Genomic DNA, 14220 nt, shown 5'->3' on the forward strand with positions numbered 1-14220 from the left:
ACCATCCCAATCCCAGGTTCTTCCGCTGCTGCCTCTTCTGGTGCTTCTGGTGTACCTCCTCCATACACCACTACTGTTGTGTCTGGATCCTCCACTGAAACCGACATTGTTTCTTACTACTCCACCACCGATTCGGAGGGTAAGCCATCTACTGGTGTCACTACCATCCCAATTTCCCGTACTTCATCCTTAACGAGTGCAGTTGTTTCTTCCACTAGTACGATAGGTAGTTCCAGGAGTTCATATTCAAGTTATGTCGCACGTTCTTCGCTGTTATTTAATTCAACACAATCCTCGAAATCTGTTCCCGCTTCTACCTCGTATGTAGGTTCTAAGTCAAAACCTTCTACTGCTGGGGTTGGTATATCGTCTTCTCGTTCCACAGCAACTCTTTCGAGATCATCTAGGCCGTCAAGTGTTGTAAGTTCAGCTAGAAGTTCCTTGGTATCCTCAAACATTGAACAATCCAAACCTTCCAGTACGACCTTCCCATCACCAACTAGTTCTTTGAATACCAGTTCGAGCACTTCCAAGAATACTATATGTTCGGCTTCCATTCTAATCGATTGTGGGGGGGTTACATTTACAACGTTTTTCCAATATACAACAGTCACTGTAACACAGACAGAATATAAGACTAAATGATTTCCTCAGGGAGAATCTAATGGACGTGTATACCTTAAAAGATAGGCTTATTTAGACATAAGCATGAGTTCGTCAATGAGATTTTATTTATATCTCTTTCAGCATTTCCATGACTGTATTGCCCCTAAAATAATACGGTGTTTCGTTCGTTGTAAACAATTTTGACTACCATTTGTTGTATTATATATATTTAGTTATGTAGTCTAACTAATCAAAGTAACTATCAAATTCTACTATTAAAAAAAAGCATGCATCTAGGTATTATTTATTATTATTTTTGTTATGTAGGTGTTAGATTTCTTATCGATAAAAATTTATCTCGAATATTATTTGGAGGTTGTAATAGAGAAGAATACTTAAGATTGAGCTTACAAGAACCTTGAGTGGTGTTAAAGCCATATAACTTCGGCTTTGTAACTAGAAGAGATGATTGAAATGGTAAAACATTCATGCCTTCCGGGCATTTTGAAGACACAAAGAACGCTAAATTATTTGAATTTTGTTGCACGTTATCCAAATACTATATGAACTCTATATTAATGAAGGGTTTACTAAGTGCCCTTATAAATTTAAAAAGAGGAGTTAACTATAATCTCAAGTTTGTGAACACCAATTGGTGACTATTATTATGGTATTTAGTTACTCTATCCCATCCTTAAGTTTCTCCAACTTAGGCATTGTTTAAAGCAACTGTGAAAGGTTTAACGTTTATCAGTCAAATCGGAAAAATAACTACGGTCCTCTGTGAGGTGAGTCTACCTCGTAACAACGCTACAATCGACCGAAAAAATGCGTCGCACATTTATTCCACAAGTTTTATATGGTGTAATAGCCCAATGTTACATTGCTTTGACTAATTACATAACATAGTACCGAGCAGGCGAAGGATGGGTAATGGAGAAGCTTTAAATAAAACACCCTAAGGCGTTACAGTCTGGACTATTTATCGAAAATCTATATATCAAATAAGAGTACGAAATGCATGACCTAGAGATGTTTTTATTTCAGAGGGCCGAGCAAAGGTAACTCACTTTCATCAAAATACGTCCCCCGTAGCACAAAAGTCACTGATGCATCTTAAGCAATATATCATCTTAAAAATCATGTTTTTAGTATCACGGGGTTTTCTTTTTATCTTGAAGAAAATCTCATTTCTACAAACTTTTGTTTATTGTTTGTAATCTGTTTTTTTATGTTTTTTCCATTTTAACTTCAGTAGTCTACTTTTCCTTGCATATTTATATATATACATATATATTAATGGGCAGTGCCGGTGTCATGAAAAGAACCTGTTCAATTAAGAGACTATTTATCACAGTTTTGCTTCTCAATTCTTTACAGTTTACAGAACATGAAATCAAGGCAGTAGACCCAATTTAGACTAAACCGGGGTCGACGAAGATTAAAACTAATTATTTTTATAATAGTGATTCAAAGTCATAGATATATGATATCGATAAAATAAATTGAATCAAGGTGATTCAAAATCTAGAGACAACAACTCTATTGAGTTGAACCAAATGTTGACAGTAGGAAATATTGCTTCTAATCCCTTTACCCCAACAACTTTAACTGCCACAATCTAGTTGAAGTAAAGGACTTCAAGTGTTAGTTCCGATAATCCAAGTCAATCAATCCCACCCTCAACAACAAATAAAAAAAAGTCTCCTAAAAATGATCCTAATTACGCTACTGGTAGAGGGAACAGTTCACATCACATACACCATCATGGTGTTTGTCAAAATCCCAAAACGAAGACCTTTCTGTGAGGATCACTCTGCCTTGGACAACCTGTCATAATTCATGTTACCAGTGGTTATCGTTGTTATAATTAGAGAGCGAGTAAAATAATGCTAACAGATTAATTTTAAAGATTTTGTTAGGTTTTTTTATTTCTATATTAACGCAATTTAATACTAAATTCAATAAATATATCTTAGTGGTGACTATTCCATAAATGTATAACAAAAAATGGGAATTAGTCTATTGGATTCAAGTCTTTAATTTTTGGAATTTTTTCCTCACAAAAAGTAAGATAAAACACATCTTGAGATATGTAAGTGCATGGAAACAGGTACGGGAATAGCCTATATCATTTTTCCGGGTACACTCCAATTCTAAATTAGAAATTTCTCTTTCTTTGGCATATTTTATTGATGAAACATATTAGAGAAAACATATAACCAAAGGGAAATATACCTTTCTCGGAAGAGCACGCAACCTAGGGAGAAATAAAATATAAGAGTCACCCACATCGAACGTAAGAAAATATACAATAAGTACCTCAACCTAATTTGATTACTGGAAAGAATTTTCAATGTCGATACCATCATGAAAATATTACTAGGCTCTTTTTGAGTATCGATATGAAAATGTTCCATGTTTTTTGCCTGTAATGTTAGTGTATTTTAAAATATAATTAGGGGAGGCAGCAGAGCTTTTCTCTGTGACATTTCTTTTAACTGCTCTAGGAGATTTACGTACAAAGGTTGGGCCCGTCACAAAAAAGTTTTGCAAAATTACAAAATGTCGTGGAATTGAATTTTGAGACTTATCTTAGAAGATAGTATATATTGTCTTACGGTCGCCATTATACTTGATCAAAGAATAAAGTACTAGTATTCAACTTTTACTCTCACATCCAGGAGTCGATAAACGTAAGTATATTTTAGAGCAAACTACATCAACCTTGCAAAATTTCAACTCTTTAAAGAAAAGAGAAATACATGGATATGAAAAATAACAATGATAAAAAAAATCTCCCAGTTTAATTAAACAAAATTCAGCAAAAGTGAACAACAAAAACTAGCTTGATGTATGGCGTTAAGAACTCTTTCATTTCTTCCATCCATACAGTCTTAAATATAGAATAATGTTACGCAGTATGTATATATAAACTGTATGTTGATGTGACACTAGAGCCCCGGAAGTGTCTCTTTTCACTCTACAGGTGAACTATCAGTGTGATCTTGAATGTCAGTGTTGTTGTTTATCTTGTTGATGTTTATTGACCAATTAACGATTATATAAAACTGTTTACGTTGGTCAACTATATATATCTATCATTGTGTATTTACGTATTAGAGGAGAGTCTTTTTAATCTTCTCTCTTATTACCTTGTCCATTTATTTATTGTACGGTGCAAGTCAATTGAAGGGGCTGGATCCAAGTTCCTATATATTCATTGAGTCACACAATAGTGTTTGCACATTTTCCCATCATTTCAATACCTTAGTCAAAAATTTTCTGATATTCTGGAATTGACCAGTTGGGCTCTAATAAAATATTAAAGTTCTGCTTTTCCCTTTATAGTTGGAAAGGCTGATGAGGCAAAGGGGTAGGAGCACTAGTATATACAGCATTCCTGCTAATATTAATACAGGTATTAACTTTGATATTTTACGTACACTCAATATGGCTAAATAAGGTGAGTTCATGTGACCAAATAGGTAAATAGCTAGTATTGATGGATAGAAGTCGGACGATTCTTTTTTTGTTAGTTTATCTATTTTTAGGTGGTGATGGCCTACTGGGTCCATATGCAGCCTTACGAAGGGTAAGTTACAACTCCATGAGTACGAAAGATACGGGGTGTTTTTATGTAAAATATATAGGGTAGTGGACGCACCAAGGGCAACCTGGAATCTTATGACATTCAAGGTATTCGATCTGCTGCATATTTCATGTAGTATGTATGCTCTGTCTGTATAACTACAGAAATGATCTACATCCAGATGTGCAGTTGATTGACATTTTGACAAGCGACGGAGAATGCCCTGCCACAGGAGTCGCGCACTACATCGGTCGCTCACCTTTGTTTCGAAACAGCTTTTTTTAGGAAACAATCCAAAAGAGACATTTCTGCAGTAACTATCGAGAACTTGTACGTTCATTACATCAATTGACTTTGGTCTAGGTACAGAGTATGCACTTCATACCAAACTGCAATACATTTGCCTACAAACAGCTTATTGTTCATGTCTTTCTCTAGACTTTCAGGGTCCTTGTCCACTTAAAGTACGTGCGTACGTGTGTAGACTAAAAGAAACAAGGAAACCAAAAGAATGGAAACTTTGCCGATATAAATTTTAATTCAACATGGAACGTTTTAGAGCTATTTGTGTACTATTATGCAATCGAACTTTGCATCAGAACAGCAAGTCAGGTGGAGTATATGCAAATATTACCAACAGCACGAGGGTAAGTTTGCCATTCCACATAGGCGCCCCACTCATCTCCAAGACTTCTACGAATTTATTTAGCCAGGTCCCGGTAGCATACGTATCGTGTGGTCTTGCTACTGGCTATATCTTTGAAAGAAGTGTCAATTACAATTTGAACTTTACAATATTATAAACGTAAACTTTCCCTATTTTTAGTGGTATACATTGTCTACCATACATATTTAGATTTACTCCAACCAACTCACTTGGAAAAAGATTTTCAAAGGCATTTTTGATTAAGATTATTACATGGAAAATAAAAAGTCTCGACCTGGAACAAAAATACCGTCAATATGGAAGGTTTTCTATTTAAGTGAGAACGAAGAGAATCAATTATCCTTTTTGATCTGCCTTTTTCTTTTCCCCTTTACATTACCAAGAAATAGTACACCAACAGACGCGGAGCAAATATAATGTTTTCTAAATATTATATTCTGGTAGCTTTAACAGGTTTATTATGTCAATTGGCGACAGCAGTTGATATTAGGTTTAATGAGTTCCACGAAGGTTCCAAAGAATATAATGATCCCTACGATATAGAAAAAGATGTAACTTTTGCAATTAGCAAAGGTAATAAAGTCGGTTTCCATAAAAATATGCATAATAAAGGTCGCTTCTGTTGTGGTTCCCATCATGTTCATTTCGGCAGTGGTGAATTACACAACGATGGGGATATGATTATACACAATCCTGGACCAGCTTCAGATGCTAATGTCAATTTCACTTTGAACAGTTTGTCCAATTCAGGTCTATTGTCTATCCAAAATACTTATGAATCTAATTCAATCGGTCAATTATTTGCTAAGGATTCTTTTATTAATAGCGGTATCATATATATGGAAACTGTTAAGCAACATGTCAAAGTTCACACTTCTTCCTCTTATATTAATAATAAAGGGACGATGATTTTCAATGGAGGTAATTATTCTCTCCAATCATCCATTAAAGGTCATGGTTGTATTGCGTTGCAAGGACACCATCACATATATATCGACATGAAATATAATTACGAACAAACATTTTACTGTGATGATAATGAGAAGGAATTGCATTTTCTTGGCTCACCATCCTCAAGTTCATCCCCTCTGATATTGCATGGGTTTTCAAACCAACATTCAATGTATTTCCACGGTTCTGAAACAGCTAAAACACATAGATTAGTTACTAGTTATAACTCCCTAACTGGTTATATGTCTGTTATAACAAAACCCATAAAAGGTAAATCTTCGCCGGTTGAAAGAAGAATATTCATCGGGCTTGGTTACGAACATAAATACTTTAGTTTCGAATTCACAAAATACAATGGTCATAACTGTATTCATGGTAATTACCATAAACCTTGCCCACATCCAACAAGGCCACCTGTTTGTCACTTCCCACCACCAAACCATGGACATCATTGTCCAGGTCACCACCCGAACCCTCCTTGTACATCCAGGAAACCATCATCATCATCATCAACAATCTCGTCTACACTAATTTTCTCATCCTCCGTGTCATCCGAAATGTCTAGTTCTGTTGAAATTAGTAGCACGTTTGCTAGCCATTCCTCTGGTTCCCATATACAACCATCGAGTAGTGGATCGGTTAGCATTCATTCTAGCTCCTTCCCGGCTTCCAGCAGTGAATCCATGATTTCCAGTTCATTTGTTTCCTCTGTCTCGCACTCCAGCTCTGTTACTGTTCCATCTTCTGCTTCTCACAGTGAATCGATGGTTTCCATGCCACCTGCATCTTCTGTGTCACACTTCAACTCTGTTACTGTTCCATCTTCTGTTTGCCACAGTGAATCGATGATTTCCAGTTCAGTTGTTTCCTCTGAATCTCAATCCAGCTCTGTTACTGTTCCATCTTCTGTTTCTCACAGCGAATCGATGGTTTCCAGTTCATTTGTTTCCTCTGTCTCGCACTCCAGCTCTGTTACTGTTCCATCTTCTGCTTCTCACAGTGAATCGATGGTTTCCATGCCACCTGCATCTTCTGCGTCACACTCCAGCTCTGTTACTGTTCCATCTTCTGCTTCTCACAGTGAATCGATGGTTTCCATGCCACCTGCATCTTCTGTGTCACACTCCAGCTCTGTTACTGTTCCATCTTCTGCTTCTCACAGCGAATCGATGGTTTCCATGCCACCTGCATCTTCTGTGTCACACTCCAGCTCTGTTACTGTTCCATCTTCTGTTTCTCACAGCGAATCGATGGTTTCCAGTTCATTTGTTTCCTCTGTCTCGCACTCCAGCTCTGTTACTGTTCCACCTTCTGTTTGCCACAGTGAATCGATTATTTCCAGTTCAGTTGTTTCCTCTGAATCTCAATCCAGCTCTGTTACTGTTCCATCTTCTGTTTCTCACAGCGAATCGATGATTTCCAGTTCAGTTGTTTCCTCTGAATCTCAATCCAGCTCTGTTACTGTTCCATCTTCTGCTTCTCACAGTGAATCGATGGTTTCCATGCCACCTGCATCTTCTGTGTCACACTCCAGCTCTGTTACTGTTCCATCTTCTGCTTCTCACAGCGAATCGATTATTTCCAGTTCAGTTGTTTCGTCTGTCTCGCACTTCAATTCTGTTACTGTTCCATCTTCTGTTTCTCACAGCGAATCGATGGTTTCCAGTTCAGCTGCTTCCTCTGAATCTCAATTCAGCTCCAGCTCCATACCATATGCATCTTCTGTGTCACACTCCAGCGCTGCTACAGTGCCATCTTCTGTTTCTCACAGTGAATTGATGATTTCAAGCTCAGCTACTTCTTCTGAAACTCAATCCAGATCTAGCTTTACCTCAATGGCAAGGCCAAGTACTGTTCCATCCAATACTGGGTCCAGTCAATCGTCTAGTGTGGAGTCAATAAGTCCCTCATCTCGTTCCACCATTATTATTTCAAGGTCGTCGAGAAGTAGGTCAGTAGTTAGTTCGACAGTATCATCAGCATCTACTTCATCAACATCAACATTTGAACACTCAAAACCATCGTCCATTGGATTTGTACCTGGCACAAGCTCTTTGGAGCCTTCTAGTAGTCATACAAAGAATACTATTTGTTCTGCATCTATTTTCATTGATTGTGGTGGTACAACATTTACTACTTTCTTCCAATATGCGACGGTTACTGTCACGGAGACAATGTATAAATGAAAATGATGATACCTATTGAAGCAAAATTTTCTTGCTCTAAAGTTTCCTTATCATAATGAACAAAATTCTGTAAATTATAATGTTTTTCTTTTGCTGCCATATCTAAAGCCAATGTTCATATGATCGAGTGATTCTTTCGTTCGTTATTGGGATATGTCTGTTCTTTTTCTTAAAGATCCCATTTTTTTATAAACTTTCGATACCCATAGCATATCTGTATACTGAATATGTGTTATATATAATTTTAAAATGAATACGATGATTTTAACTTCTTTACAGATTGGTAAAACCAAAATATTCTTTATCGTATTAGTTTATTTACTTGCATGGTTAACTAATAAGGCCCAGTGTGACATGGTTTTGCTAAATGGAAAGGATAATACTCTATGTTATAGAAATGTTTATTCCAATTCTTTGCCAAACTTCTACGGGGGTGGCACCAATTTTGAGTGACGAAAAAAATGCCTATAAGAGAGGGGGGAATCAACGGTTAGTTTACCTATTGTATACTGTACACTATGGTATCAAGCATATATAATGACTATAAAAGAAATAAGACTGGCAGAAAGACATCATCCAGCGGTATGAATGCTGGGCATGAAAAAAATATATAGTAAGAAAAATTCTTCCTCCAGCAGGAATTGTGGTTCATCATCAATACCATTAGGAAACCACTAAGACCAAACAAGCTCATGACAGAACTTGCCATGCTAACAGTTACAGTTTCTTCGAAGAGTCATAGATACCAGGGGGGCTATGGACTAATAGGGACTAATAATTATTAAATATGAGAAACAAAGTGAGACAGTAAGAATTTATCCTTTAGTTTGTTGCCAATCCTATTCTGGAATATATGTAAACAAGAGGACATTAGTCTATATTATAGGGTCATCGTCCTTTTTATGTCCTTCTGTTTAACGTTTAGTTGTGCCAGACAATTGTTTGAACAGGCGATTTTTCTTCTGGACGCCGCTGCCGTCTATATGGAAAACCCTGGTTAATTTTCCTTCTGAAAAGACACTTTCTACTATTACACGAGCATGAAATTTCATGGTTTTGTTCAAGTGATGAGCAAGATGAATTAAAAACCAATATGAATTTGTATTAAGATGGATTTTCAAGACCTTTCACTATTCATAATTGCTTCAGATTGACAGCATGGGCTTTAATTTTGATCATATTTTTCAATTACTATTAGTAGAACATCTACGATATAATCTAGAATAAATATGGTGAAAGAAAATGCTCGAAAGTCGAAGATTTACACGACTAACATAGATGATATTTACAAGACACGGAGAAAGAACGATGGTAAACTAAATACCGGTGGTGATAAGCCGAATGATAAGAAGGTTCATCATGTTCCTATTTTTGATCGTCGCTCCGGAGGCTATAAGACAGAACGTTTGAAAGATCTCAATTCGAAAGAATCAATTCAAAAAGGCCATAATAAGAAAAGGAGGAAACTCACTAAGATACCCGACGATTTCGGATGCGATACTGCATTTTCTAGTCAAGAGGTCAATGACGATGATGAAGCTAATGATTGTTCTAATGTCGATAATGAACGAGGGAAAGATTCTCAGAAAATGAATGACTTGCAGTTGAGTGATATATCAAGTGTAGAAAGTAGCGACGACGATGACGACAATGACGATGCTGGCAAGGAAAAGAGAGAAATGAAGGGCAAAGACACAAGCCATAGTGGCTCAGAGACAGGCTCCAATTCGGATGATGACCCGACTGATGCAGAATTAAGCTCAATTAAGAGATCACCGATTAAAACAAGTATCGGGAATCAGGAAAGAGAGGACACCATTAAGCAATTAGAAATAAATCAAACAACGGGAACGTTATTAGAAGAAGCGGATGAATTAGATACCATAATGTCCAAAGTTATAGAAAATAGAAAAACGAATAAAGAAGATAGAAGATCGATTTTAGCCATGACCTCCAAAGAAGAACAATTAGAGAAATATAATCTAAGAAAAAGATACGTCGATAAGTATGATATACCGCCAATATTATACTGCGAAGAACTTATAGAAGGGATACAACCTTATTTATCCGTTGTAGACGAAGTACTGAAAGGAAAATTGGCATCAATATATTATTTTGAGGCAAGGGAAGCATTTGAACATTCAAGTAAGCCGTACCTTTCAATTGAAGAATTCAGAAGATTGGACCTGAATAAATTTTTAGCCGGATTCTATGGATTTAAGAGACAATTTAAAGTTGGTGAAGAGATCTTAAATGTATATAAAAAATCACTGGAAAGGAACAAATCTGCTACCTTACGATGGTGGGGAATTGAAGATTTCTCCAAGTATGTTTTAGCACCGGAAGTACTTGCATCTTTCCAAATGAGTCGAATGCAAGCTATCAAGAAGAACGACAGCGTAGAACGACAAGAAGTATATGATCTGTTCGATGACACCGTTGAATATGGTATCTCAGTATCCGATACTGACCCATTGGAGAAATGGGAAGTCTCTGTAGAAGAATCTCGTTTGATAGAACTCGGTCTAGACCCTAAAATATATGGTTCTGATTACTGGCATGCTTGAATTAACAAACCCTAATATCTTCCTGATAGAAGAGATTACAGACAGACTATTTTTATAAAACTGCATTTATTAGGTTGGCTAGAGATAGCGTCAGATGTGTCAGGACATACTTAACTGTTCAATATCATCTAAAATATATGGAAATTGACGCCCAGCTGTCACTTTTTACTTTTGTGTCTCAAATTTGGAAAATAAACAAAAAAGTTTAACAATGAGGATCGTGAAATACGGTAATGAAAATTTTTTCAAAGTGAAAAATAAAGCAGACCAAGAAGAGAGCTTGACACCTCTTCCCACGATTAAGGCTATCTCCATGTACTGAGGAGTCTTGGATATATATTTCTTGTCAATTGCTTTTAGTTGTTATGTATTCTTGGTAGCTTGCGTTTATTTGAAGATTTTTGGTACGATAATATATCTGTCTAATATATAAAGAAAGAAACGAAGAAGAAATGTCCCAAAGAGCTTGTTACGTCTGTGGTAAAATCGGCCATTTAGCTGAAGATTGTGATTCTGAAAAATTATGTTACAACTGTAACCAACCAGGTCACGTCCAATCTGAATGTCCTCAACCAAGAACTGTTGAACACAAACAATGTTACAACTGTGGTGAAACCGGTCACGTCAGAAGTGAATGTACCGTCCAACGTTGTTACAATTGTAACCAAACTGGTCACATTTCTAAGGATTGTCCTGAACCAAAGAAACCTTACAACAGCAACAACAGACGTGGTGGTAACTCCAGAGTCTCTTGTTACAAGTGTGGTGGTCCAAATCACATGGCTAAGGACTGTACTGAATCTGATCCTAAGTGTTACAACTGTGGTAACACCGGTCATTTATCAAGAGATTGTCCAGAAGGTCCAAGGGAAAAGACTTGTTACAAATGTAACGAAACAGGTCACATCTCAAGAGATTGTCCAAACTAAATTGTCCTAAATTCTTAATTCTAGATTTTTGACATATTATCAACTTTGTCTACCCTTTATTCCAATTCATAATAACCCAAAATAAAATAAAATAAAAATAAAATTCACCTATTGTTCTATACTTAGCTTTATTATCTTCTTTAATGATGTATCTATATGTAATGTGGTTTATGTAGTTTTCAAAAAAAAATTACAAATTTTTTAAAAAGATATGATATTTGATTTTTAAAATTATATTTTTCTATAAAGAGTATCCGCTAATTTAATTGTCTTGGAACAATCTTTAATATCATGCACTCTAACGATATTTGTACCAAATCCAACACATGAAGCTACAATTGATCCAGTGGCGAAATCTCTGGCTACTGGGTCTTCATCTTTTGTAATTTTGCCTATAAATTTCTTCCTTGATGGACCCAATAATATTGGGATATTTTTAAAATTGGCAAAAACTGTTTCTTTATCACCGTCTTCTGAACATGAATAATTCTTCAATATTGGTATATCTCTTATGATTTGTAAATTTTGATTTGAATCCTTGGCAAACCCGATACCTGGATCCAGAATAATTTGCCAACGACGGATTCCATTTGCAATAGCAAGTTTATAGCGTTGACTTAATTCTCTACCAATAACCTTCATGAATTGAGCTTCTGGAATATCACATTCTTTACCATTGATATATTCAATTAAATTCATGCCACCTTCATTATCGGTGGTTGTATTTGTATATTTATTCATCTTATTCATGTTTGAGATATCACCCCTTATATGTGATAATACATATGATACTCTTGGATTTGCTGCTATAACTTTAAACATTCCATCATCAAACAATCCACCAGATATATCATTGACTATATCAACGCCAGCTTCAATAGATTGTCTAGCAACTTCTGCTCTATATGTATCTATTGATAAGATAATTTTCTCTTGAGGTAATTCATTGCATGATCTAATTGCCTTGATGACTGGGATTGTTCTCTTCAATTCTTCCTCTAATGTAGCCTGAATAGATCCAGGACGAGTGGAACATCCACCAATATCGATAATTATAGATTCATGTAATTGAAAGACTTGAACACACATCTCCTTAACAAAATTTATTTCTTTGATAGTTGTTGTAGAGAAATGTTCACCACCATCAGAAAATGAATCTGGCGTTACATTTAAGATACCCATTAAATAAGTTGGTGATACAGTTTCACGATATGGTTGATTCGTCATCTTGTTTATCTTATTAATTGATTTGAATTTTAAAAATCTAGGTTGTGAGTTCATGTTGGGTAATGGAATGACCTTCCACAATGAATCTTCATCATTTTCATTTGCGTAAAGTTGATCCAAATGGTTCCAAATTGGTTCTGCTGTAATTGGATGAATGTGGTCTGGTGAAATTAATTCACATAATGGTTCCAAAACAAAAGATCTTTCTAACATCCGTGGATGAGGGATAACTAGGTTAGGTTCATTGATTGTAATATGTTCATTGGATGAATTCAAATATAATATTATATCTAAATCAATGCACCTTGGTCCATTATCAAAATGTTTCACTCTTTTCAACTCATCATATTCAATCTCTTTGCAAATTGATAATAATTCCTGAGGTAGATATTTTGTTTTGATTTGAATACAACCATTCATGAAGGGATCTTGATCTTTAAAGTACATTGGCTCACTTTCAAATAATGATGACGTTTGAGTAATTTTTATCTTAGGATCATTAGATAATATAGTTATAGCAGATTCAATATATTGTAATTTATCACCAATATTTGATCCAAATGCTAAATATGCTGTGTTCCACGTATTAGGGATCAATGTTTTCATTGAATCATTTTCTACAGGTAAATCAAAAGAAGAATCGGTACTTTTAATTTGATCAATTGCATTAAGTGTAATATATTGCTTGGCATTCAATTCCTTTAAAGTTCTCGTGCAACTGACTCCAACGCCGTCAGTATCCATGATTGCACTATGTTTGATTACTTCCACAAGAATTGGTAAATTCAAGTCTAAAATATTTTGATAGTATTGTTCTTGAGAAATCAATTTACTTACTGATTCCACTAAGGCTTCCACAGTTTTAAAGTTTGAATTTTCCACATATTTCACTACATTGTTAATTATTGAAGCATATGGAACATCCTCTCTATTAGTAGTTAACCAGGGCAATATAATATTTAGTGAAATTTTTTGCTTTTGTAATCTTTCGAAGGTGAAAACGCCAATCAATGTAAATAATTCCAAATTTCGGATATGTAATAGATCATATTGTTTTGGAATCATATCCTTTGGGGAACTAATTTTAATATCCTTTTCATAAGAAATATCGTTTGTTCGTAAATGTGTATTTAATGCTTGCACAGTGATTTTCAAATCCTTGATACCTGGATAAGTATTACATAAAGTGGAAGTAATTGAATTAGTTAGAGTACAAAGATTAACCCAATCAAGTTTCTTTTTAATCAAATTCCGAACGTCACGACATATCGTTGCATAATTTAATGAATAATTTAGATCATCAGTTGTTGAACTTTTTTGGAAGTCTGTCCCCAGTTTCAAAGAAATGAGACATGTTTGAGGTTGGTGTCTACCCCAAGCATCTGAACCGATGGTGGTTGATATATTAAGATTCTTTATATTTATGAGATCTGCCATTGTAGAGAACTTCCTCATGCCTTTTATTAATCTTTTTTTTGTTTGTCCTTAGGTTGTT

At 35.5% G+C, this 14220-nt stretch overlaps 4 protein-coding genes across 4 annotated transcripts; 3 read left to right on the forward strand and 1 right to left on the reverse strand.

Moving 5' to 3' along the window:
- Positions 1-5281: 5281 nt before the first annotated feature.
- On the forward strand, positions 5282-8002 carry NDAI0F04060 (uncharacterized protein; the record flags this gene model as incomplete). Its single annotated transcript, XM_003670919.1, has 1 exon — positions 5282-8002. One exon carries the CDS (start codon positions 5282-5284, stop codon positions 8000-8002), a length of 2721 nt encoding a protein of 906 aa, XP_003670967.1.
- Positions 8003-9231: 1229 nt separating this feature from the next.
- RTC4 (Rtc4p) lies at positions 9232-10569 on the forward strand (the record flags this gene model as incomplete). The annotated part of the gene is made up of 1 exon (XM_003670920.1): positions 9232-10569. The coding sequence occupies one exon, from the start codon at positions 9232-9234 to the stop codon at positions 10567-10569; it is 1338 nt and encodes a 445-aa protein (XP_003670968.1).
- A 452-nt stretch (positions 10570-11021) lies between these two features.
- On the forward strand, positions 11022-11498 carry GIS2 (mRNA-binding translational activator GIS2; the record flags this gene model as incomplete). The annotated part of the gene is made up of 1 exon (XM_003670921.1): positions 11022-11498. The coding sequence occupies one exon, from the start codon at positions 11022-11024 to the stop codon at positions 11496-11498; it is 477 nt and encodes a 158-aa protein (XP_003670969.1).
- A 231-nt stretch (positions 11499-11729) lies between these two features.
- On the reverse strand, positions 11730-14180 carry FOL1 (trifunctional dihydropteroate synthetase/dihydrohydroxymethylpterin pyrophosphokinase/dihydroneopterin aldolase FOL1; the record flags this gene model as incomplete). The annotated part of the gene is made up of 1 exon (XM_003670922.1): positions 11730-14180. One exon carries the CDS (start codon positions 14178-14180, stop codon positions 11730-11732), a length of 2451 nt encoding a protein of 816 aa, XP_003670970.1.
- Between the last annotated feature and the right edge of the window lie 40 nt (positions 14181-14220).

This window comes from Naumovozyma dairenensis, chromosome 6 (genome assembly GCF_000227115.2).
Source record: "Naumovozyma dairenensis CBS 421 chromosome 6, complete genome".
In the NCBI taxonomy this organism is placed as follows: Eukaryota; Fungi; Ascomycota; class Saccharomycetes; order Saccharomycetales; family Saccharomycetaceae; genus Naumovozyma; species Naumovozyma dairenensis.